General features: G+C 49.3%; 6 protein-coding genes across 6 annotated transcripts; 3 read left to right on the top strand and 3 right to left on the bottom strand.

Moving 5' to 3' along the window:
• Positions 1–286: 286 nt before the first annotated feature.
• Pmar_PMAR005202 (hypothetical protein) lies at positions 287–2,530 on the bottom strand. The gene is made up of 5 exons (XM_002786454.1): positions 1,062–2,530; positions 812–909; positions 686–761; positions 586–639; positions 287–540 (listed from the first exon to the last, which is right to left on the bottom strand). The coding sequence occupies exons 1-5, from the start codon at positions 1,156–1,158 to the stop codon at positions 458–460; spliced, it is 408 nt and encodes a 135-aa protein (XP_002786500.1). The 5' UTR covers positions 1,159–2,530; the 3' UTR covers positions 287–457.
• Positions 2,531–3,728: 1,198 nt separating this feature from the next.
• Positions 3,729–12,050, bottom strand: Pmar_PMAR005201 (hypothetical protein; the record flags this gene model as incomplete). The annotated part of the gene is made up of 28 exons (XM_002786453.1): positions 11,823–12,050; positions 11,554–11,596; positions 11,410–11,510; positions 11,228–11,352; positions 10,968–11,151; positions 10,841–10,910; positions 10,519–10,596; positions 10,263–10,361; positions 10,083–10,219; positions 9,844–9,978; positions 9,433–9,615; positions 8,865–9,061; positions 7,829–7,932; positions 7,206–7,313; positions 6,683–6,831; positions 6,408–6,483; positions 5,776–5,867; positions 5,649–5,718; positions 5,536–5,608; positions 5,372–5,486; positions 5,188–5,330; positions 4,771–4,903; positions 4,649–4,722; positions 4,524–4,607; positions 4,286–4,475; positions 4,020–4,201; positions 3,866–3,970; positions 3,729–3,823 (listed from the first exon to the last, which is right to left on the bottom strand). Exons 1-28 carry the CDS (start codon positions 12,032–12,034, stop codon positions 3,729–3,731), a joined length of 3,357 nt encoding a protein of 1,118 aa, XP_002786499.1. The 5' UTR covers positions 12,035–12,050.
• A 287-nt stretch (positions 12,051–12,337) lies between these two features.
• On the top strand, positions 12,338–14,049 carry Pmar_PMAR005200 (ribonucleotide reductase small subunit, putative). Its single transcript, XM_002786452.1, has 9 exons — positions 12,338–12,481; positions 12,540–12,648; positions 12,699–12,835; positions 12,881–13,028; positions 13,070–13,193; positions 13,245–13,330; positions 13,377–13,493; positions 13,538–13,637; positions 13,685–14,049. Exons 1-9 carry the CDS (start codon positions 12,369–12,371, stop codon positions 13,801–13,803), a joined length of 1,053 nt encoding a protein of 350 aa, XP_002786498.1. The 5' UTR covers positions 12,338–12,368; the 3' UTR covers positions 13,804–14,049.
• Positions 14,050–14,151: 102 nt separating this feature from the next.
• Pmar_PMAR005199 (conserved hypothetical protein) lies at positions 14,152–16,722 on the top strand. The gene is made up of 5 exons (XM_002786451.1): positions 14,152–14,298; positions 14,347–15,292; positions 15,342–15,526; positions 15,625–16,276; positions 16,325–16,722. The coding sequence occupies exons 1-5, from the start codon at positions 14,177–14,179 to the stop codon at positions 16,619–16,621; spliced, it is 2,202 nt and encodes a 733-aa protein (XP_002786497.1). The 5' UTR covers positions 14,152–14,176; the 3' UTR covers positions 16,622–16,722.
• Positions 16,723–17,183: 461 nt separating this feature from the next.
• On the top strand, positions 17,184–18,306 carry Pmar_PMAR005198 (Apolipoprotein N-acyltransferase, putative; the record flags this gene model as incomplete). Its single annotated transcript, XM_002786450.1, has 1 exon — positions 17,184–18,306. One exon carries the CDS (start codon positions 17,184–17,186, stop codon positions 18,285–18,287), a length of 1,104 nt encoding a protein of 367 aa, XP_002786496.1. The 3' UTR covers positions 18,288–18,306.
• An 869-nt stretch (positions 18,307–19,175) lies between these two features.
• On the bottom strand, positions 19,176–21,782 carry Pmar_PMAR005197 (UDP-N-acetylglucosamine pyrophosphorylase, putative). Its single transcript, XM_002786449.1, has 17 exons — positions 21,647–21,782; positions 21,431–21,598; positions 21,269–21,381; positions 21,065–21,218; positions 20,943–21,019; positions 20,805–20,894; positions 20,651–20,755; positions 20,550–20,606; positions 20,414–20,496; positions 20,304–20,372; positions 20,161–20,259; positions 20,032–20,117; positions 19,806–19,982; positions 19,617–19,753; positions 19,477–19,570; positions 19,356–19,429; positions 19,176–19,312 (listed from the first exon to the last, which is right to left on the bottom strand). The coding sequence occupies exons 1-17, from the start codon at positions 21,753–21,755 to the stop codon at positions 19,250–19,252; spliced, it is 1,755 nt and encodes a 584-aa protein (XP_002786495.1). The 5' UTR covers positions 21,756–21,782; the 3' UTR covers positions 19,176–19,249.
• Between the last annotated feature and the right edge of the window lie 582 nt (positions 21,783–22,364).

Here is a 22,364-nt window from a genome sequence, read left to right as displayed (position 1 = left end):
ACCCTGCGAATGCGGTGCCCCGGAGATTCCTAGCTTCATAGCACTCGTCGAAAAGCCACTGCTCGCACCAAACAGAGGCCCCCTTAGTACCATGAGAAACCACTGCCTCGTGAGTAGTGACGAGACTGGAGTCTACAGGCATGTGTGTACTACAGTACAATCAAATGATACACAAGTTTCACGTGAAATCTCCACAGGAAATATCTTCCCTGTCAATCCCCAACCGCTGACGGCAATACTTCAACGCAAAAACTCTAGTTAGGATGAAATGAAGTGAGCCTGTGAGCGACCGTACTCCAATTTAGATGAAATTACAACCTTAGAACGTCACTATAGGCAGACTCATTAGCCACGAGCACCTCTAAAACGTTAGAGTTTGCCAACGTGGAATCGACTCAAGCACAGTGCCTAAATTTTTCACAAAATCCTCTCCAATTTTTCATTGGTAGTTGCTATTCTAATTCTTGTATAGTTTTATGTACAGTATCCATCCTCCGAGGGCAAGGAGAATGGCCAGACTCCCGAGGCCACCGATGTACCCTGACAACTGCAAAGTTCATCGTTCACACTCCTCATGATGCTTACCGCATCCACAACAGCAAACGAGGAAAAACAGAGCAACAGCGGCCACGACGCTCGCTAACACCAAAACTGTGTTTCAGGGGAGCATGAGGTGGCCACTTACATATGATTATTACAGGGTTGGACCACTTTCCGAAAGTCCCTTGGCCATCGTCGCTCGCAAGGAGGCGGATGTCGCCCTAAATACCAACGGCTTGCTTATGGGCTTAATCCCGCATGACAGCGCTACCCAAATGTCCTCGGTTGTTTCAGCTGCAAATGGTTCGCTCTTGGAAATCCTTACTTCATTATTTTTAGCAACAGAGAGAAACCTCTGTTCAGCATCGCCTGAAACAGCATCCCTAGCCCACAACCCGATTCACTTCGACAACCTCATAAGGAATGCAACACTACGACAATTCCAAGGCGGATAGCTCAATTTCAGGAAGGGCGCCAAATTGCAGTTACGTTGTCCCAAGGAGATCTCCGAATCGGCTTACCAGTAACCGGGGCGGCATTCACTGATGCATCGCTATCACACTGGGACACGGAATGCATGAGTGAGAAGAGGGAAAAAGTGAGGTAGTTGATTCGCATTTTCGAAAAGCTGTGAGCCCGGAATAGTCTCCACAGAAAAGCAACATAGCGGACACTTCTTCTTCCAAAGGGTTGGCCAAGAACGAACACTTCTTCTTGCGTGCAGGCTTAATGGCACAAGGGCTTCCAAGGGCACAGCATCACTAATCCCGACCAAAGAACTGGCCAAGAGCGGACACTTCCTCTTCTTCTTCTTGCGGTGTGACGTAATGGTACAAGGGCATGGCATCACTAATACCGACCAGAGAACTGGCCTAAGGCGGACAATTCTTCTTCTTCTTCTTTTTCTTATGGTCGGGCTTAATGGTACAAGGGCTTCCAAGGGCACATCCTCACTAATACCGACCAAAGGACTGGTCAAGAGCGGACACTTCTTCTTGCGGACGACCTCAATATCGAGATTTCGACATCGAGCATGAACCTGAGGGATAACGGGCACCTACCGACCTCAGATCAGTGGTCCACCATCATTATGGTCCTTGCTCATGGAGCATGTGACAGGGAATGCAAAATCGCATTGAGGCGAGCAAAAAGTGAACGAATCCACAGCAGGATACCGATCAAAAACTGGCTAGTCGATGTAGAACTAGCCCTCAAGAGGAGAGTAAGATGTCCGTCACTCTGACACCGTCAGCTCATTGGGTGAAGTAGACGCGCCAGTTCCAACCACATGTGAGGCCAGAAATATAGCTTGACCACCTATGTACTAAAATGGGATCACTGAAGCAAGTTGTAGCTTGACCAGAATCATAAGCCGACAGTGTGATCGCTGAATGAAGTAGACGCAGTGGTTCTAACCACATATGTGGCTAGAAATGTAGCTTTACCACAATCATAGGCTGACAGCGTGATCGCTGAATGAAGTAGACGCAGTGGTTCTAACCACATATGTGGCTAGAAATGTAGCTTGACCACAATCATAGGCTGACAGTATGATCGCTGAATGATGTAGACGCAGTGGTTCTAACCACAGATGTGGCTAGAAATGTAGCTTGATCAGAATCATAGGCTGACAGTGTGCTCACTGAATGAAGTAGACGCAGTGGTTCTAACCACATATGTGGCTAGAAGTGTAGCCCTGTCGGGAATTCCGACTCGGAACAATGAACCGATACCGTTGTTATCAAGTCGGGTAGACACACTTGTTCTAGTCAAATAGAACTCCCATGATAGGAGCTAGAGGTACAGCTGTCCAAGAGCTTTCAAGGGCACCACCATCACCAACCACGGGACTGGCCAAGAGCGGACATCACCTCTTGCAGACAAGCTCCATGGTACAACAGCTTCTCCAAGATCGAACATGATCCTTGAGGGATAACGGGCTTCTGGTGACTTTAGATCAGTGACCCAGCATCACTACGGCCATTGTTCAATGAACAACAACATGTGACACGGTATGCGTGCTCGCATTGAGGCGAGCGAAAAGTGAACGAATCCAGCGCGCGCACAGGGAAGAACACATCGTGGGGAGCGTGGAGCCAGGGGAGGGTGCTAACATCAAACTTGAAGCCAAACGCATCTTAGTGTATAGCCAGTATAACGCGAGACGCGTGTCAACACAACCAATAGGAAGGTGGCGAAACTGGAGACTCTGAGGAAGTCAATGCTTCGCCCCACAGTCATGCTGGCGGAATGCCCGAGCATCCTGCTCATCAGCATAGAGAAGGAAGGCTCTGGGAGGATGACAACCAACATGCCAAACGCGGTTACATCCTTCTTTCGGACAGTAGAGAACACAGGCCTCTACTGGGGGCTCCAGAGGCTGACTACAGTAGCAACACCTAGCACTCGACGAAGATGATCTCTGGTAACTGAAGAATGCACAACTGAGGCACGGATATCCGATAGAATGACAAGCACATCATTGTGGCCGATCATAGACCGTCTTACGTTATGCAACGAATTCCCGTAGAATAACTCCACGTGGAAAACTTACCCATTTTGTGGGGATAGAAGAGCAGATGAGTTCACGAACCGCTCCAGTATTTCGAATTCAACCGATCCATCGAGAGCATCATGCACGAGATGTATGCCATCAACCTGAGGAGTGGATCCGCTGCTGCCGCGACTCGTCCTAGACCGACTTCGGATAGTATACACTGCATCGCGCATGGACAATGGGCAAAGTTCTTGTTGTGCTCAACTTCGGCCTTTGAGGAGAACACACAACCTGTCACTATAGCAGTCACTCGTGCAAATCTATAGTATTTCACCTGATAGAATATATTGTCCCTTCATCACAGGACCCTTGCATAGGCAACAGTACAGCAGATCAGTGATAACAGTGTCATCAGCGTCAAGCATGAGACAGAGTGGGCAGCAGTACCTAGAAAAGAACCATGGAATTCGCTGGTATGGGTCATAAACTCTATGACATAGAGCGATCGATGGAAAGGCTGTGGCGAGCTATGAGCTCGCCAACGACAATGGACAACATTGAACAACCCACTTGGTTTTCTTGACAGACATCCGCTGTGATCTTGGTAAGCACTCCCGATGAACTGCCAATCGACACCGAACGCACTAAGCCAGAACACAGGACCAGTGATGAGCGATCCCATGACCAGGCGTCATCGGTGTACCCGAATTGCTTCACATAGACGCGAGAACGAACACCCGCAAATGGCGCAGGACACACGACCTTTCTTCCCTCGCACTGAAGTAACTGACGACATCAACCTTACTGACCACCACAGACGAACCCCACCTGATGCCGCCTCGACTGCTGGTCGCTCCAACTTGGTCATCTCTGTCCAATCAGCGGGCAATTTCTCATCCTTCTGGAATCCACCGCCTTTCCCCTTCAGTGAACCTCGATTCTCAATACAGTCTCACAGTTACAGTTACCGAGCATGCCTCACTTGAACGGCCGTCCCTCTTCTTCGCTTCAGCCAAGACTAACGACCTTTTCCGTTCAACTGCAATCTTAGTATACTCTATAAAGTTATTTTCATCCAGGAGCCCATCGCCGATCTTGCGCTTAATCCCAGTTCGTAAGTGTTTTTGCCGTGGTCGTTCTGTGGCTGCAACGACGACATCGAATCTGACGAGTCGAATGGGAATTGATCGTCACCAACACATAGTCGCTGGTCTCAATACAAGGCGATGATAATCATCTCTTCCTCACGTCTGGTCATACGGGTGCGGTTCCTCATCTTCCATAAAGGAAAGCCATTCCTGCACCCTCAGCGTGTGCTCCTCCGTCACCAATTCATCTGCGTGCCAGTGGATGCCAGGCTCCACCAGACCCAGCAACACACACATAGTGGTATGGTAGTCAACATAAATTCCGCAATTGCTACCTCGGGACCATCGACCTGCCAACGACAACCCATACGAACATAGATCGATGCTTCTCAACCTACCAGGCTCAGTCGCTGACTGCCGAGACAAGAGATAGCAAACACCAGCAGATATTCTGCGGGATAACGACATGTTCTCTCGTTCACCTAAAGATGCCGCCTGGCCCACGCCGCCGATCGCCCCTCACCTCCTGCTTCGAATATCCGAAGGCACTGAACCAGTTCACCACATAATTCAGGATCGTCAATCGAACCCATGCACCTAGCGAAGATAGATGAGATGAAGACCTAAGCGACTCGGTGTCCCCACAAGGTCAAAGCTTCATTGATAAAGTTATACTCATAATGTAACGTAGTTGGTGACAAGAGCCGCGCTCCCCACTCTGACAACACGTACAAGACGTGTGTGATCAAGTACGCCTGCAATTTCCAGGCGTTGAGTCCTGAAGAAAGCAACGATCTATGGGATGAGCAGAAGCACAAAGCTCCAACATCGATCATCCTTTCCAGAAGCACGGTACTAAGCTGTCGGGGTCGACCAGTGAGGGAGTGCGGAGCAGTGTGGGACAACGTGTGTGGCCGATTTCGGAAAATTCTCATTTTTTTCTGTACATTTCTACTGTATTTCGTATATAAACTCCTATAATCAGTGAGGAAACTTCCAAGTTCAGTTGAGGAGGGCGGCGAACATATGCGCCAGAACCAACACCGGTCCGGAGTGCCCTACCAATATCTTGTGGATGTCGATACGGCCTCAAGCGTCGGATCACTCTCAGAGTGTCGAACACGACTTCCGAATCGGCCAGAAATGGTACGCCAATTTCTGCATATAACGACGGCCAAACCAAAGACTCCACCAAGTCGCCGTAACTGCAGGAAGCATCGATGCAGTCACACCAGCAGAGACTTACGGCACCGTCTTCGTCACCGGCCAATGGCACCTGAGGCAGCGGCCGAGCTTCCAACGCACAACCCTGCTGGCTCCGAGATCCTCACCACAGTTGCTACAGAGGGACGGGTACTCGCCTACAAGATACGTACTGAATGAACATTCACAGAGTAATATCAATATCACCTTTCTCGAGAGGAGCAACACTACTTGATCCGGATGACCATTTCTTACCGCATACAAGAGTAGCAACATCGGCCTGAAAGCGACGGTCGCCCAAGGCCAGAAGCAAGGCCTACCTCCTCAGTGGCCTCTTGCAGTGTGGCAATATCACGTTCCCACGAGAGACCTTCGGTCGGATCATCGTACCTAGAGGTGAGAAAGCGGCCATGACACAGCATCGTCTCGAGAGGATCATCGACTGACATCCCCAATCGCTTGCACGCGAGCACTCTCTCGGCAAAGCTCATGACACAATGAGGATCGACCGAAATAGCTTTGACCTCTTCCTTCGCCATCTGAAGTACAGCACATCAGGTAAACCAATGAGTATCATCAAAAAGGCACGTAGGATCAAAAAGGCACAATAACGGCTGGTCGTCGTAGTATCGGAATATATGTTCGCTCAGGAGGTCCGCCACTGGTTGACGCGTGAATTCAGGAAGAAGTGTACAGAAACCAACAAGAATTTCCTCAGATTTTTCGTATTGTCACCAAAAGTTGAGCTCAGAAGGTTCACCTCTTGTTATCACGAAGTTACACGAAGTTATAGAAGTTAGCACGTGAATTCGGAGAGGAGTGTACAGAAACCAACAAGAATTCCCTCAGATTTTTCGTATTCTCACCAAAAGTTGACCACATGCATATTCTCCCCCACAGACTAGTCGGGAGCCCAAAGCACCTCCGTCCATCTCCTCAACAGCTGCTTTCCCAACTGCCCTATCTCCTCCGCCATGGTCGAGGAGTAGATACAGATATTACTGCATAAGTATGCTAGATCTGTGGCGTACTCAAGAAAGTCACCTAAACTCCCACCCTTGGCACGAGAGCCGACATACCAACTCCTGCTCACTTCTCTCACAGTCGGTCGCCCGTCGCCTCATCCCACCATCCAAGAACAGCTTCGACACGTAACTGACGATGCACGTAGTTATATATATCCCTCGCGCAGTAACATGTACGCAACGCCATTCCGACATGCACGAGCTCTCGCACTCTTCACCAGCGGATAAGCGTTAATGCCTCCTACACAAGCCTCGGGCGTTGTTGGCATTGGTTCATCAGAGCTGAGGAAAACCAGTCCTCCCCATATAGTGATGTTGAAACCACTTACCTGAGTACCAGCGCTGACAGATACTTATCCAAGCTGAATGCTTGCATAGGTGAACGAGACGTCCATAGATTTTTCACTGGGGCCTGTCGTCGTAGTACCCTCACTAGACGGCCCTCTCGGTCCTCGGCGGAGTTCCCGGCTGCACAGATCTGTCACCAAAACGCACGCCTGCCCATAATACCGTTGATGGTCCGATGGGAACCACTCACACTCTTGAGCGACGAAAGTACAATTCATTATAAAAATGCCATTCCCGCCTATGCGTTTGGTGAGGTAGTTCGAACAACAAGTTCGTAGCAGTAGCCAGATAAAAAACTTCAAAGTTAGTAATAAACACTGCGCATTCTACTTTGACGTGGAATGCTTGAGATATACCACGACGACTGACAGCTGTCTCCACGCGTAAGACACCAACAGGAAACGGGTGCCACGAACGGCCTGGAGCAGTCGAGAAACATAAGTTTCAATGTATCATCCCGATACAGTATTACACACGCAACCATACTCCTGACTGAGCACTCACTGGGCATCTCCAACCATCCTGCATCGATTCAGCAATCTCCCTGTCCAGACCGATACAGCTAGGGTGATATGAAGCCGAGCAAGAATCACATAGGATGAGAAGGCCTCCCTACAAATGAGACCACCATTGCCACCGAATAAATACACAGCTGCTACTGAGTCCATCCCTCGTAGGGTCATAGCATATGTGAATATCACCATAACTCAGGTAGAATTTCGAAGCTCTCGACGAGCTCTTCCCAATGACTGTTGAACGACCACCCTCGACGAGTCACGACGATATGAAGAATACCATACAGGTGTTGGCAGATTCCATCTTCACCATTTATCGATTTTTCAACTCAGAGATATACAACGACATTTCGTCATTTGGCTGCAGAACAATTAGCCTGGTTCGAGCGTCAATACTATTCCTGCAAACACTCGAGTTTGACTAGTGTCCAAATGCGCTAAATTTTCTCATGCATCCCCAATATGTCGGACTTGACAGCTGTAAGAGCCGTTCTATGAACTGTGGCGTAATCCCATCAAGGCTAGCGGCCACATGCCGAACCCCACCCCAGCTAGCACTACCGTGTGGCAAACATAACAGCGCTCATCATTTCTCGACCGCTTTCCTCCCACACTTCGCCTCCGTTGTCGAGTCCTTTCCCCTCTGCCAGCACTACTGCTCACAGAGCCACTCGTTGAACTGTGGTCCGAGGCATGTTTCATCCTAGGAATGGCCACTGACCAAATGCTCTCACCATCAACAATCTAACCAACACATGTGGACTTGACAACTCAAAATCGATCAGTTATGGAATTAATCTCATTAAGGTTCAACAGTGATCAAATTACGTTAATCGTCGTCAAGACAATAATCAAAGGCTTTCACATGTAGGTGTATCGAGCTCCCAGCCGCTGACTAGACCAGCATAGGGAATGTTCCTCCCTGTGTAAACGAGGCCGCGTGATGCGATTACCACTCCGCCGACGATAAAGGGAATGCTTTTAAAGCCATACGTGTAGTTACCATTGTTCTCCATCCACGGCTTCTCACCAGCGGCGCCCTCACAAACATTTCACAAGTGGAATCGCCTACCCTTGTTGGAGGTTCAAGACCAGGGGGGAATATATGTGTGGTTTCCACAACTGAGCTCGTAAGTTTCTTGACTATGTTGTGAAAAGATCACACGAGTATACAAAAATCAACGACAATTTCCTCGAAATTTCCATATTCCTAGCAACACATGTAGTTGACCATGTGCATATATCCCCACACCGTTCAAGACAGAACAAGAACCCCATCAGAAATACACGAGCCAGGCCTCGTTCAAAAAGCCCTTGATATAGCCAAACTCGATCAGTGCCGATCACCGGTTAAAAATGACCCAAAGCCACATTCGCCTAAGTACCTACTGCGAAAAAAAACTACTATCCGGTTGAAGGGAATGCCCCTTCCGACCAAAGCAAGCCCTCCGTCCATATCAGCCAGGACAATCACCAGAGTGCTCATATTATTCCACAATCACCAACCATTGACCGTGGCGCATACTCCTCAACACAGAACTCGAGCAGGTTGAAACAATGAACAGGGCAATACAGCAAAATGCTCATCACCATCAGCTGCGACTGCTACCACCCCACCAGCCTCCCAAGCGACTGAGCAAACCCGTACTCGCGGCTTGCTTCTGAGGCTTATGCTCCTCTACTTCCCTAGACAGGTCAGGCGGAGCGATGTAGTCAAAGGCCATATCGATAACCAACGGTTTGCAGGGCATAGGCTGCAACGACGGCGGGAACAGCTTGGTGCTCTCGGCAGAAGTGCTCTCCATAGGCTGAGTCCCTTTCTCTCCAACCATGTGCAACAGACACCTGAACAACAGAATTTCTGCATCGTGCGATCCAGAGTCAGTCTCGCATACACGACTTGGAGTAGGAATTTACAAAAACCAACAAAAATTTTCCAGAATTATCCTCAGAATCCACAGTTCATCATCAACACATGTAGTTGACCATATACATATTTTTCCGCGCTGATATGATCTAATCCACATAGTGATCGATACCACGCTCAGGCCAACCGAATCTTAATACTAGAATACATCAGTGTAACTCCTTTGTTGTTAATCTATCGTAGCCACCACATCATTTATATCAGAACACATAATAAGTTGCCAATAGATTCGAGACCGGTGTCCGAAGCCGACTCGCAACCACCCATCATTTTCCCACTATCCTCCTACTTAAGTCGCCACTGCACAGCAGCCGCTGGCAGTAGGTCGGCTCTCAAGCGCAGTACGGCCCTAGCTAGACGAGTCTTGCTCTCCTCGAGCTCAGTGGCTGAGCGCTGCTCCAACAGCTGTAGCAACGAAATCGCCTCGGGAACCTTACCACCCGATGCATGTGAAAGGGCGAGGAAGTACAACCTGAAATGAACGATTATCTTCAACCAGGGACATATTCAGCTCTGAGAGATAACAACGGAGAAAATGTTCAAATTTTGGTAATTACGTGAAAAAAATGTCCCTAGGATAAATGAGTTCCCATTCGAAAACAATATGGGTTCCCGGATGACTCGCAGTTCTCACCATACACAGTCTGGTCGCGCGCCCCCAAACAACAGTGCAGGCGATCTCACGAGTCTTCTTCCTCACCTGAGATCTTTGACCGCCTCCTTTTCTGCCTTCTCAACGTTCTCCAACAGCATATCGCACAGGCGTACCCCTTCTTCTGGTTTAACGACTATTCTCGCCTTAGATGTGCCAATCCAAGCACTCAATGACCGGATTCTGAAAAGCCAACACTACCATCACGGCAGAAAACAACCAAATCGAACCACACCTGCCCTCAGCGACGTCGACAGGGACTATAAAAGCAGTTCTCCGACCACTACCTGGCGAGTAGTCCATATATCAACAGCAAACTGCGCTCGCCCGATACGTCCTCGCTGATCTTTCTCACTTCAACTTCATGGGCTGCCCAGTCTACCCCACCAGCCTCTTCAGAAGGCTTTACCATTTCCGAGTGAATCTGAATCATTCATCCTTCACAACAGCAAAATTCGCAAAATTACTTTCGACAAAACTTCCTGACACAACCCAGCGATCTCCGAACATCCATCAATTGCCGCCGAAATGCTGTCCTCGGTCGCCTCATAGTACTCCTCCAAGGACTAACAAGAACAACCCTGACGACCGTGACCATCTCCCAGTGATCTGAGTTGTGTTGAAGGACGAGCGAGAGCTAGTTAATATGCTGATCTGTAGCTACGCATATTTTAATAAGACTTATCAATTAGAGCCAACCAGCCCGTTTGGTTACGTCCTTACCATCACATCTCCTTGAGCGTCTCCACGAGCCTTCACAGCAGCGATCTGCTGTAGAATCGCCACCTGGTTCTTGCTTGCCTACATCAAAACCAAAATCAGAAAATTCATTCCAACAGCGAAAAAACGATTCCGTTCACATCGACGATAGACTACCTCAGTGCGGAAAAAATGCACATGTGTTGGCGACAACATAAAAACTCTGAGGAATTCTCATTGGTTACTAAACACTTCTACCCGAATTTGAATGTAAACTTCCATGATTCGTGAGGGAACTGCTGAGCTCAGCTGAGGAAAGCGAAAATATATACCAACATTGAACTACCTTCGCCCCTTCCTCAACAACTGAGCTCTCCTTTCTCCGCACGACGGGATGGCCCTCATCAGTGTAGTACCTAAAATGCAACGGCCAAGTCGAGGACAAAGTCAGCCCATCCAGCTCGGCATGCTACCGGCACTGACGGAGCTTCGGTGCGATATCGGAGTCTAACATCTGGGCATAATACGCTTTCTCCAACTTCACTTCTTTCTCGGTCCCGCCCGTGGAGAGAACAGAGAGCTTCTTATAAAGACCTTCGGCAACTGACAGCTTCTCCAGAGCTGTTGGATAATTCTCCAAGTTGAATTCGAGAACACCTACAAACTCTTATCACTAGCATATGCACAGTTCAGAATCAATGGTTACGGAAACAATCAACAACCCGAGTACTACCCGACATAAAGTTCTCGTAAGCCTCGGCCTCCATGACCGTACGACTGTCACAATGCAATCTGCACATGGCGAGCAGAATCTGTGCATATCTCACTGCTTTGCGCAGCCTGCCGATTCCATGATATCTGTTCGAGCATCATCATCATCATTATGACTGAGCGAATAAGGGCGAGTCGGCTGACCTCAGGGCAGGCTTGTCCTCTATGAACTGAGCATAGACACCTAGGAGCTCAGCTGAATAGGCCCAGGCTCGCTCAGCCGAGACCAGGGGAATTTCCAACACCTATACTGCGAGATGCCGTATATAATACACGATGTGGGGCTACCTTATCGAGATCGAAATCGTCCGGTATCGAACACTTCTTGAATCTACAGAGGGACAAGCCATCACCGCGTTGTCATACTCCACGCAAAGCATCAACAGCACATACCGTATGGTGGATGTATTTCACCACTCTTCAGCCTTTTACGGTATATTATTTATTAGAAACTAACATATACACTATCCCAAATTTTTTGGTTTTATTTAAGATATTATTATATAGATTGATAGGATATTACGCTACCCACGCCCTCGCGAATCCCCCATCATTACCTCTCGCGGCCGTTGGTGAGCTTGGTAGCTTTCCGGATGCGATGAAGCCGTCTCGAACAGTACTGACGATAGCGGTGGTAGTCCTGATGCCTCAGCCCATTCTGTTGCTGCATCGTCTTCACCTTGACCAGTATGCCCAAGGAGAAGGGAGCATGCGATGGGCCTGTCGGTTGCTCCACAATCGGCGCTGTTGGTTCCGATACCGAAGCCATCACAAGAGATTCAAAAAGCTCTATCAATAATATCTGCTACTCGAGGTAAATCATAGTTTCACTTCAAGCCTCTGTGACAGAATTCCCCCTTTACAATCGACGTGTGAGGCGGTCTTAATACATAGATCGCGGTAGCAACGCAGAGGAATCCCGCTGAACATCCCGTACGAGTCTGGAGAAATATCGATCAGATGGGCGCGCGCGGTTGCTGATCATGCGCAGACATGAAACTGTCAAGAGTGGTTCTCTGACTTCCCCTGGGTTTGAGAAGAGACTTTGCCCGAGCAAGCCCAATCGTCTGTCAGCCAAACATCGTCATTGAACCCATTTCGTAATGGCAACTTTCAGTGAACAAATGAAGGCTCTGGAGCCGATGGAGGACTTGTTGAAGGAGAATCCTCATCGTTACGTCATGTTCCCTATCAAGTATCTCGCCATCTGGGAGATGTAAGCTTCACTACACTCATTCCAACACTATCATTCCCGACTTCGTATGCCTTCTCAGGTACAAGAAGCACGAGGCATCCTTCTGGACGGCCGAGGAAATTGATCTTAGTCAGGATCTCAGAGATTGGGAGAATCTGTCGGACAACGACCGTCACTTCATCAGCCACGTAACCTTCGTTTTTCCTCATAAAAAAGTAAGACGCTTGCTGTTCCTTAGGTACTCGCCTTCTTCGCTGCTAGTGACGGTATTGTATTGGAGAATTTATCGGCCAAATTCTCTGGAGAAGTTCAATGCCCTGAGGCCCGTGCATTTTACGGCTTCCAAATAGCGATGGAGAATATCCACTCGGAGACGTGCGGCCACTTCAACCTGCCTTTGATATTTCTTCTACATTGCAGGTATTCCTTACTAATTGACAATTATATAAAAGATCCCGAGCAGAAAGATAAGATCTTTCGCGCTATTGAAACCGTGCCCAGCGTTCGGAAGAAGGCCGAATGGGCGCTCTCGTGGATCAACGACGACAACTGTTTCGCTGAGAGATTGGTAGACCGATTCGTATCGATCGGCGCACCTCGTTGGCTCAGATTGCATTCGCCTGTGTGGAGGGAATTCTCTTTTCGGGTTCCTTCTGTGCTATCTACTGGCTCAAGAAGCGCGGACTCATGCCCGGCCTGACGTTTTCCAACGAGCTGATCTCTCGTGATGAAGGTAAAGAACTTTCCTTCCCTAATTCGATGCATTTCTTTTGATATCGCGTAGGTTTGCACGCCGACTTTGCTTGCCTGCTGTATAACATGCTCAAGTACACCCGTCTTCCTGACGAGCGGGTTCACGAGATTGTCAGGGTAAATTTCTCGAGTTTTCTCTCGTGTTATCTTCGCATCTATTCAGGGCGCTGTTGAGGTCGAGAGAGTATTCATCTCGGAATCACTGCCTGTCTCTCTAATCGGTATGAACAGCCAACTCATGTGTCGCTACATTGAGTTTGTGGCCGATCGTCTTCTCGTGGTAGGGCCATCTGCTGTGGCTTCTGTTGCTGGAGGTCAATTCAGGCTCTTGGGCATCCCAAATTGTATAACGCCACGAATCCTTTTGACTGGATGAAGATGATTTCTCTGCAAGGAAAAACGAACTTTTTCGAGAAGAGAGTTGGTAAATTTCGAATCGTTTTTTACTTCGTTGATTCTACCCGTCGTCAGGTGAATATCAGAAGGGTGGCGTTATGGCGGGTACGGCCGCGCACAAGAATAGTAGCATGGACGCGGAGGAGAGACGAAAGAGCATCGGTGCCGATTTCGCCTTGGATGAGGACTTTTAGTATTTACCCTGAAAATGAAGCTCTGTTGTTGCCGACACGATCGTGTTATGCATACGTTGATGATAGCAGCTAGTCGTCAATGCCTCATACCACTCCTTCAGCGACAATTGCAAAATTAGTAGAGACAATTGCTTTGCCGTGCGCAGTAGCAATCTCGTCGCATAGTCTGCCCGTACCAAAGTCACGGGCCACTGGTCGGCGGCCGTGCATGTTTTTATAATAATCCCATGGAGATTCCTAGGGATCGTTGGAAGAAAATATGAACCAATCAATGGCCTTGAACTTGGCTGTTGTGTTGGAAGTTTGTGTGCCTATTTTGGACCTGAATCGTATCTTTCGATATCTTTCAGTTTCGTTTACTCCCAGATTCATAATGTTGTCGAAGTTGTCTAACACAGGACTACAGATGAGCCACAGGTCGATCGTGAGTCTGGCCAATGTGGCGTCCACGAGCGCAAGGCGAGCCGCACCTATAGGGAGTGGGCGGATATTGAGGTAGTGGGAGTTGTTCGTTACTTTTGTGTGGCCTGAGTCCCTTTATAGGCCCTGGGTTTCTGCAGCCCCGACGACTGCATTCATGGCCGCATTCAGCAGCGCTGCCGGTGACGATCCAGCTGTTGCCACTCATGAATTCAAAACGGAGACCCGCAAGTTGTTGGACATTGTTGCCAAGTCGTTGTACACTGACAAGGAGGTCTTCATCCGCGAGCTGGTTTCTAATGCCTCCGATGCTTGTGAGAAGCTGCGGTTCCTCAAGACCGCTGGTAAGGTGAAGTCTCTGGCGGATCCTGACACTCCCATTGAGATCAGCATCACCATTGATCCGAAGCATAGGCTCTTCATTATAGAGGATTCTGGTATCGGCATGACCAAGAACGAGCTCATTGAGAATCTTGGCACGATCGCCAGGTCCGGTTCTAAAGAATTTATAACGTCAGACAAGGTCAATGCCTCGGGTGACACTGCGAACCAAATCATCGGTCAGTTTGGTGTTGGTTTCTACTCTAGTTTTGTGGTCGCTGATAAGGTGGAGGTATTCTCTCGGTCAGCCGATACTGCTGAGGATGGCGAAGGCCACGTATGGGAGTCCGATGGTCAGGGCAGTTTCACCATAAAGCCTGTGAAGGGCCTTCCCCGCGGTACTAAGATCGTGCTCCACTTGAAGGAGGACGCTGCTGATTTCTGCAAGCCGGAGACTGTCAAAAAGGCTGCCGCAAAATTCTCCAATTTCGTGGACTTTCCCATCAAGATGGCTGAGGGGGAGAAGGGCGATAAGGTTAAGATCAACAAGAATGAGGCACTTTGGACGAGGACTAGCGCCACTGAGGAGGAACACACTAATTTCTATCGTTTCCTCTCTGGCTCCTCCTACGGAGAGCCCATGTACTCGCTGATGTATCACACTGACGCTCCGCTCGCCATCAAGTCGGTTTTCTATATCCCCGAAGAAGCTCCTAACCGTTGGTTCCAGCAGGACGCCGACGTACAGGTAGTCGGGGTATTTTTATATGGGGGAATTTCAGTGTGGTAATATGTAGGTGTCACTGTACTGTCGCCGAGTGTTGATCAAGAAGCACGCTAATGAGATCATCCCTGCCTGGCTCCATTGGGTTAGAGGAGTAGTGGACTGCGAGGATATGCCTTTGAACATCTCTAGGGAGAACATGCAGGATACGGCCTTGATGAGGAAGCTCAGCACAGCTGTTGTGAGGAGGATGTTGAGGTAGTCTCACCGTACGGACTGAAATTCTAGTCAACTTCATGAAAATGGTTATTACCGTATTTGATACGGATTTGTCCTTGAACGACGGGTCCGATCAGATTCCTCGCTGACCAAGCTCGTCGCGACGCTGACAAGTACAATGCCTTCTGGAGGAAGTATGGCTTCTATTTCAAGGCGGGTCTCCTTGAGGACCAACAGAACAACAACGGCAACCATAAGGACCTCATCCTCAAGTTGCTGAGATTCGAGTCGAGCAACGGCAGCCCGGGTGCGTTCATGAGCCTCCAGGACTATATCGACTCTATGACTGATGAACAGAACAACATCTACTACCTCCAGTCTAAGGATAGGAAGACTGCCCTGGCATCGCCTTACATGGAGGCCTTCGAGAATAAGGGTGTCAACGTGTTGCTACTCACTGAGGACATTGATGCATTTGTCGTGAGCTATATAGAGAATTTCAAGGGCAAGCGTCTGGTGTCTGTGGACAGTGAGGAGGAAATTGAGAAGGAGATTCTTATGAGCGATGACGACGAGGCTGAGAAGAAAGAGATGCTCGAGACTAGTCGAGAGGAGCTCGAGGCCTTCGTGAAGGAGGTCCTCGGTGAGCGTGTCAACGGCGTGAAGTTCAGTGACCGTCTAGTGAACTCGCCCGCTGTGGTCACTTCGGCGATTTCGCCCCAAATGAGGAGAATGATGAAGCAAATGATGGCCCAATCGGGCCAGGGTGACCAGAACGATGCCCTACAGGTAGTACTACATACCCCGTAGTGTAGGGTATAGCATCTCCCTTCTTAGGCCATCCCTATGACCCTCGAGTTGAACCCTGACCATCCCACCGTACGCAAGTTAGGCGATCTGGCTGCATCAAAGGCGGCTCGGTCGGAGGACATCGCCAAGGTTGCTGTTACTCAGCTTTTCGATAACGCTTGTATCGCTGCTGGTATGGTTGAGGACCCCCGGACCATCCTCGATCGTCTCCAGAAAATGCTGGATGTTTGCGTGGAGCAAGCAGTCTCTGCATCTGATCTCAGTAGTAATACCGGCGAGACTACCAAGGAGGAGGAGCCCATTGAGTTGAAGAAGATGGAGTAGTCGAAGGCGAGTTAGAAGTTGAGATGATAACGTTGTAGAATTGTTGTTGTTTCCGCTGATCTAGTCTACCTGGCTGATCTTACCGTCGGCCTGCACTGTGTTGATTACACACCCGAGTTTCCTCTACCGATGCATAAGTGCTGTGTTGAAGTGTCGCCCAGGAACTGTGTCACGGCAGCGTTTCTCACGAATGAGATCGACGAGTAAAGCAACGTGTGTTAGTTTAATAACAGCTCTTCTGTGGCCACTCCGGTCCGTGCAGCTGAGTACTGGACCGGTCCTTGAGCTCTGGCCGCTCAGCTTCGTGGCTTTAGTACCGGTCATTACTGCTCACCAACGTGGTGCTCCGCTGTGGGTGACAGTCCTGTCGTTTTCCCTCGCCTCGGCTGGCTATGCGTGGAGTATCGCGGTTCCGTTGGTGTTCGGGGTTGCCCTAGGGTGTCCCATGGGCATCCTCTGGGGACTGCTCTTCAGGGCATCTGAAGACACCGCCCTTTTCCCCATCGTAGTGGGCGCGTTCTGGACATGTCTCGAATACCTGATCATTGCAATTGCTGGCACAATGCCCAACCTGGCAACCCCCCTGTATGCCGTGCCCTCCCTCATTCAGCCGATCTCCCTTGTGGGCTGCCACGGTCTTAACTTTTTCGTTGGTGCGGTCAATGGGGGCATTGCTCAAGTACTATCTACGAGCTCTCCGCATCGAAGATCACAGACCTTGAGAAGCTTGTTCTTTGGCATCTCCTTATGGGTTGGGGTCAGTGTGGTACAGTACTCACTTCTGGATGCTGGTCCCGGCCGCACGGCCACAGTAGCAGCTATTGCTCCTGGGGGGTTATTGCCGTCAGCCGTACTCACCTGTAAAAATGGTACCAGGAGTCACTTTGGAGAGGCCCTGCCTTGCAATGCGTCGTTGAAGGAACAGATCGAGTGGACGCGTCGAGTGGTGGTCAAGAACAATGCCAAGATGGTTGTCTGGAGCGAGGCCTGGGTGGGAGCCTATGAAAACCGAACTCAGCTCGATGCGGCCGTGAACCACACCTTCGCTCCGCTAGCCAAAGAGTTGGGAATTCTCCTGACCATTGGGATGCACACCATGGACAGATCCAACCTGGCAGTGACCATCAGCCCTACAGGGGAGGTCTTGGGTTACTATGGCAAGATGAACCCAGTGCAATTACTGGGCGAGCGAAACCCCACTCAATATGGGTACAGGGACTTTGATATTCACCCAGACTGGCTCGGGTACACAAAGTCCAAGGTGCGAGTCGGCCCTCTCATATGCTACGACATGGACTTTCCCGAGTCTGTCGCCACTCTGAAGCGACGAGGCGTGGAAATTGTCCTCAGTCCTTCTTCGGACTGGTCTGCCATGAGGAATCACATCGCGGCCTACGTCTTCAGGGCAATAGAGAATCGCATGCCCATCGTAAAGGCTGATACTGGCTGGGATTCAGCCATTGTTGATGCTAGGGGGAATGTTATCGCCTCCTACACGAGCCAGGTGTCGCGCCGTCACATTGTCGTGGGGACCGTGAAACTGGGCTCCGGCGACTCCACGGTGGCCGCCGTCTACGGTAACTTGGTGCCTCTAGTTTGCCTCTTATTCTTAGTATCATGGAAGTTTGTGATCGTTCGAAGTGATGGCCACGTTAAACTGGCGTGAGCAGAGCTGACAGTTCGAGCTTTTTTATAATTGATGAATTTCAATCTCATCATCCGGGTCTTTGTGTGAGTGGAAGCTGAAATGTGGAACCGGTTGGTCTTGGTCTTAGGAGAAATGATAAACACAACAAAATAGTTTTTCCAGTAGGTAAATACAGCACTATATAGCAAGACTAAGTAGCTAGCTAAAGATCAGCCTAAGTATCAAGGATTGTGTACAGGTGTCTCCGGAAAAGTCTACAGAACCCTCCCAGTTTTTACTATTCATCTTCAATAACCCTGTCGCTGATGGTCCGCAACCACCACGGTTCAACATTGTTCCTCCTACAGTATTCCCCGATTCTATTGTGCTCTTTTAACGTGAGAACAAAACGCATCGGCCTTCTCTATCTCTTAGAGTTCTGACCGGCCTCGCTGTTTTGTCTCGAGCCGTTCTCGGCTGCCCAGATTCTCAGCAACTTCATATCGTCACTAATCATCGCCGTTTGGCATTCTATCCCTCCACGGTTGAGGCCACCAATTCAGCGAGTGAAATAATCACATTCGCGAATGAGAACATTAATTTCATAATGAAGGAATGCGATTCCATGAACAAGAACTTCAAATTATGGTTTGAAACCATTGGTGTCTGTTTCAACTTCACGAAAGGAACCTTCGCGTTGAGAAAATTGCGCAGTATGTGTAAGCAGGATCAAAATAGTAAAAGCCTAGACCAAACCAAACCAGTTCAGAACAAACGACCGCCTCATTTCTGGGTGGTTATTTCGCTCCAAGACCATTCCGAAATGATTGATACCACGAGCAACCGTTTCCGCCAATTGACAGGTCTCAATAACTACGAACAAAACAAGACCGAGAGCTTGGTATGATACTTGACACGAGATTATTTTTAGTTTAGCATAAATTTATTCCCAAGAGTACAGATAAATGTTAGGGTACCGAGTACACGAAAAATTAAACATCTTAGAAGTCTTTCTCTTCCACTCTATCAACGGAGAATCCGCGGATGGCCGTAGCGGCATCAACCTGATCAGGGTAATCACTTGTACCACAACAACTGTGAACTTACCTCTTCGCCTTCCTTGATAGCTTGGAACTTCCATCCCTTGTTATTGATGGGGACATCGCAATCAACTTCAGCATCTGACACGGCCCGCCCTAGAGAGACACAGTAAGGAGAGCATACTTACCGCGATGGACAACAACAGCGCCACTGGTGAGCTGAAGTCTCTTGATGCTGCAGGGCCCTTCAACAATGAGACTGCACTCAGCGCTGCTAAGGGCCTATGAATGAACAATGTCTCGACGGAGCGGTTCTTCTTCGACTTACGATGGGACCATGAACGATCTTCTTTATCTCTTCAAGGCAACAGCCGACCTCAGGCTCTAAAACCACACGTGGGCCGACCTTCTGGGCAAGACCGAGGAACTCCATGTTGACGGGCTCACTCATCGAGAACGATTGCCCTAACCCAATATCATATGATCACACGGCAAGGCCTGCTTCAACCGAGCTCACCATTGACTCTAGCAGCTGTCTGAAGCATCTTCGTATTGTGTTCCCAGAACTCGACCTCCCCAGAGAAGGCCGAGTCGGCCGGAAGACCACTCTGCAGCTTCTTAACAGCATCAGCAGTGGCGTTCTTCACACAGGAGAAGCACAGCCAACGCTCCATCATAGTGAAGCCAACGGAGCCTTCAAAAGAGAAGAGATGGTCACAGACCTCACGAAGCGGCTAACTCACAATTGTGCATGAGCCTAGCGTAATCCTGCATCATACATTCCAAACGAGTGGCCGACTTGAAGTCAGTCCTACTGCCCGGCTGGTATCTGTTGACGACCTATGGTCCAGACTGAGGTCTAGAACACCTACTTAGGATTCACGAACTCTGGGACGACTCCTTTAGATTCTTCCAAGGTCTTATAATATGCAGACAGACCGAACATGATACAGTTGATGTTACCGGGGTACCTAAACATCATTACATACTCCCTTTACGAGAGTGTTCAACTTACGGTGAAAGTCCGTCGGGACCTGCCACGTCACCACCCTGGTCTTGGAGTAGGGGACCAAGTTGGTTGTATCTGAGTAAGCCTATGCGCGTCCAAAGATGAGTGCTACTTACTCGACATTGCAGGTGAGCTGGCGACCATCTGGATATGAGAGGTTACACAGAGCACCGGCAGCCTCACCGGGCACACGGGGAACCTAACGACGAGAAAGGCGAATCTCAACTACACTGTTATCACTGAAAGGCCTACGCAGAGACTGTTCATATCGAACTTATTGGTCCTCGAGACTCCCAGAAGGGCGCACATCTACATAAGAAAAGTGTTTCATTCAAGGGACACTAAGTACTTACAGCACGCATGGACAGGGCGTTGGTGTCCTGGAAGAAAACAATATGAGTGCGGCCTTCCTCAACCCACTTCTGGGCGAGGCCTGTCTTCAACAGAAGAGTATGGACCTGTCGTCGGAGAGTACGATCATAGAATGGCAGCCAACACCTGGGTTACGTCTCCATGGCCATGAGGCTTCATCTCGGCCGTCCAACGATCTTCCTTCTTAACGCCGATCTTGCCACTCGAGTTGATGAAACCAGGCACCTGCACAGAGGAGCGCTGATGATAGCAAGGCGTGGTATTGCAGTTCACCTTGTCTTGTAGCATAAGCGTGATCTGGCCATCAACCATACCAAAGTTGTCGTGTTTCTCCAGCAAGTCGGTGGTGCCTGAAAGTAGACTCCGCTAAGCTGTATGGTGGTGGAAAGGCCAACCTTGGTAGGTGTCTGCTGAGCACATAATGGCGAGTGGTAGAGTAAGTGTCTCGTCACCAGACCTCTCGCGGGCGACTCGCTGCATCTCGAGGATGTTTCTGCAGAACCACTCCAAGTAGCACATGTTGGTTAGCGTCTCAACAGGTAGCGCCACCTAAAGCACGTATAAGGACGGCCATAATGTGACGGAGGAGTGGTACTCACCTTGATTCCGGGGAATCCGAGCCTCTCGCCCAAGCCACCAGCAACAAGGCAAAAACAGAGACCCTTGAGAGAGTCCATACCGGCCTGCTCCATCTCAGAGAACTGCTGAGTCCCTGAGCAACGACTCATCGAGATGAAATGCTCCCATGTGCTGCTGCTTACCAGCTTCGAGCTTCTCTCCTTGGGGAATCTCCACCTTGCAGCCTTCGAAGGGATTTACTCCCTCGCTGGACTCTTTCAACAACCTCTGTCCACGCTGGATATAGTCCTTAAGGCCTCCTGCAGTCGTGTGGTCTGCAGCCACCAACTGATTTAGGAGCTTCCGAGCACCTGTATTGACACACAGTGAGCTGACAGCCGTAGCGGCAATGAACCTACCTTCGTTGTTTTCCACATCATTTACTCCAGCAAAGAGATGCTGCTGGTTAGACTCTGCGGTGTTCAAGTACTCGTAGAGTTGGCGTTCTTCGTCAGTTAGGGGCGACATAAGGCGGCTTCGAGGAGAGTATTAGAAAATTATTAAACTGATGTATTCCAGTGAGCTTCCATTCCAAAGAACTTGTCGCTCCATGATGAACACAACTTTAGTTTCCTCGGCCTGGACGGCGTCGCTAGTATCTTTGCGCTGTAGAGCTAATGAAGTGAAATGCTTTTTATTAGAGACCATCTAGCAGTATACTAAGCTCAGTGTTGGAAAGAAGGTGGCACTTCGGCTATGCCCCGAGTTAGTTCCTGCTTGTTCGAGTCTCCATGTGAGACTTTTGGATAGCAAGAGTCTCTCATGAGGTCAGCCCGCCCGACTCGGGTTCAAGCAAGCGACTCCTATTGGAGAGAGTTTCAACAGTCCCAGATTAAAGACTTAGGGCTCGACGATATACTACTCACCCTAGAGCTAGTATGCCATCAACACGCTTCATTATATACAACTATCATCGTGAGAGTGACGGCCACGCATTTTTCAAAATATGTTAATCGATTAGAATGGCGAGCGCTATTGTTATAAACGCATAATTGAGGATTGCCTACTACCCATCACGCTAATTCACTCAGAAGCGCCGGGTCGCTTCATGAAGCTCATGGCCGGATACCGGCACCT

Source organism: Perkinsus marinus, assembly GCF_000006405.1.
Source record: "Perkinsus marinus ATCC 50983 genomic scaffold scf_1104296931384, whole genome shotgun sequence".
NCBI classification, from domain to species: domain Eukaryota; phylum Perkinsozoa; order Perkinsida; family Perkinsidae; genus Perkinsus; species Perkinsus marinus.
Note: the sequence above shows the minus strand (reverse complement) of the source record. Positions and strands in the feature narration are given on the sequence as shown.

Excerpts from the sequence above, each read along its gene's own strand:
- Pmar_PMAR005202 (XM_002786454.1), bottom strand. The coding sequence starts at position 1,158 with ATGCGAATCAACTACCTCACTTTTTCCCTCTTCTCACTCATGCATTCC. Across the intron at positions 910-1,061 it reads GAATGCCGCCCCGGTTACTG|GCGATGCTGAACAGAGGTTT; the intron begins GTAAGCCGATTC and ends ATGCTGTTTCAG. Across the intron at positions 762-811 it reads AAACAACCGAGGACATTTGG|GGCGACATCCGCCTCCTTGC; the intron begins GTAGCGCTGTCA and ends GTTGGTATTTAG.
- Pmar_PMAR005200 (XM_002786452.1), top strand. The coding sequence starts at position 12,369 with ATGGCAACTTTCAGTGAACAAATGAAGGCTCTGGAGCCGATGGAGGAC. Across the intron at positions 13,494-13,537 it reads TGGCCGATCGTCTTCTCGTG|GCTCTTGGGCATCCCAAATT; the intron begins GTAGGGCCATCT and ends AGGTCAATTCAG. Across the intron at positions 13,638-13,684 it reads CTTTTTCGAGAAGAGAGTTG|GTGAATATCAGAAGGGTGGC; the intron begins GTAAATTTCGAA and ends ACCCGTCGTCAG.
- Pmar_PMAR005199 (XM_002786451.1), top strand. The coding sequence starts at position 14,177 with ATGTTGTCGAAGTTGTCTAACACAGGACTACAGATGAGCCACAGGTCG. Across the intron at positions 15,293-15,341 it reads AGCAGGACGCCGACGTACAG|GTGTCACTGTACTGTCGCCG; the intron begins GTAGTCGGGGTA and ends GGTAATATGTAG. Across the intron at positions 16,277-16,324 it reads ACCAGAACGATGCCCTACAG|GCCATCCCTATGACCCTCGA; the intron begins GTAGTACTACAT and ends CTCCCTTCTTAG.
- Pmar_PMAR005197 (XM_002786449.1), bottom strand. The coding sequence starts at position 21,755 with ATGTCGCCCCTAACTGACGAAGAACGCCAACTCTACGAGTACTTGAAC. Across the intron at positions 21,382-21,430 it reads AGGAGAGAAGCTCGAAGCTG|GGACTCAGCAGTTCTCTGAG; the intron begins GTAAGCAGCAGC and ends GTCGTTGCTCAG. Across the intron at positions 19,430-19,476 it reads CGCTGTTGTTGTCCATCGCG|ATGCTGAAGTTGATTGCGAT; the intron begins GTAAGTATGCTC and ends GGGCCGTGTCAG.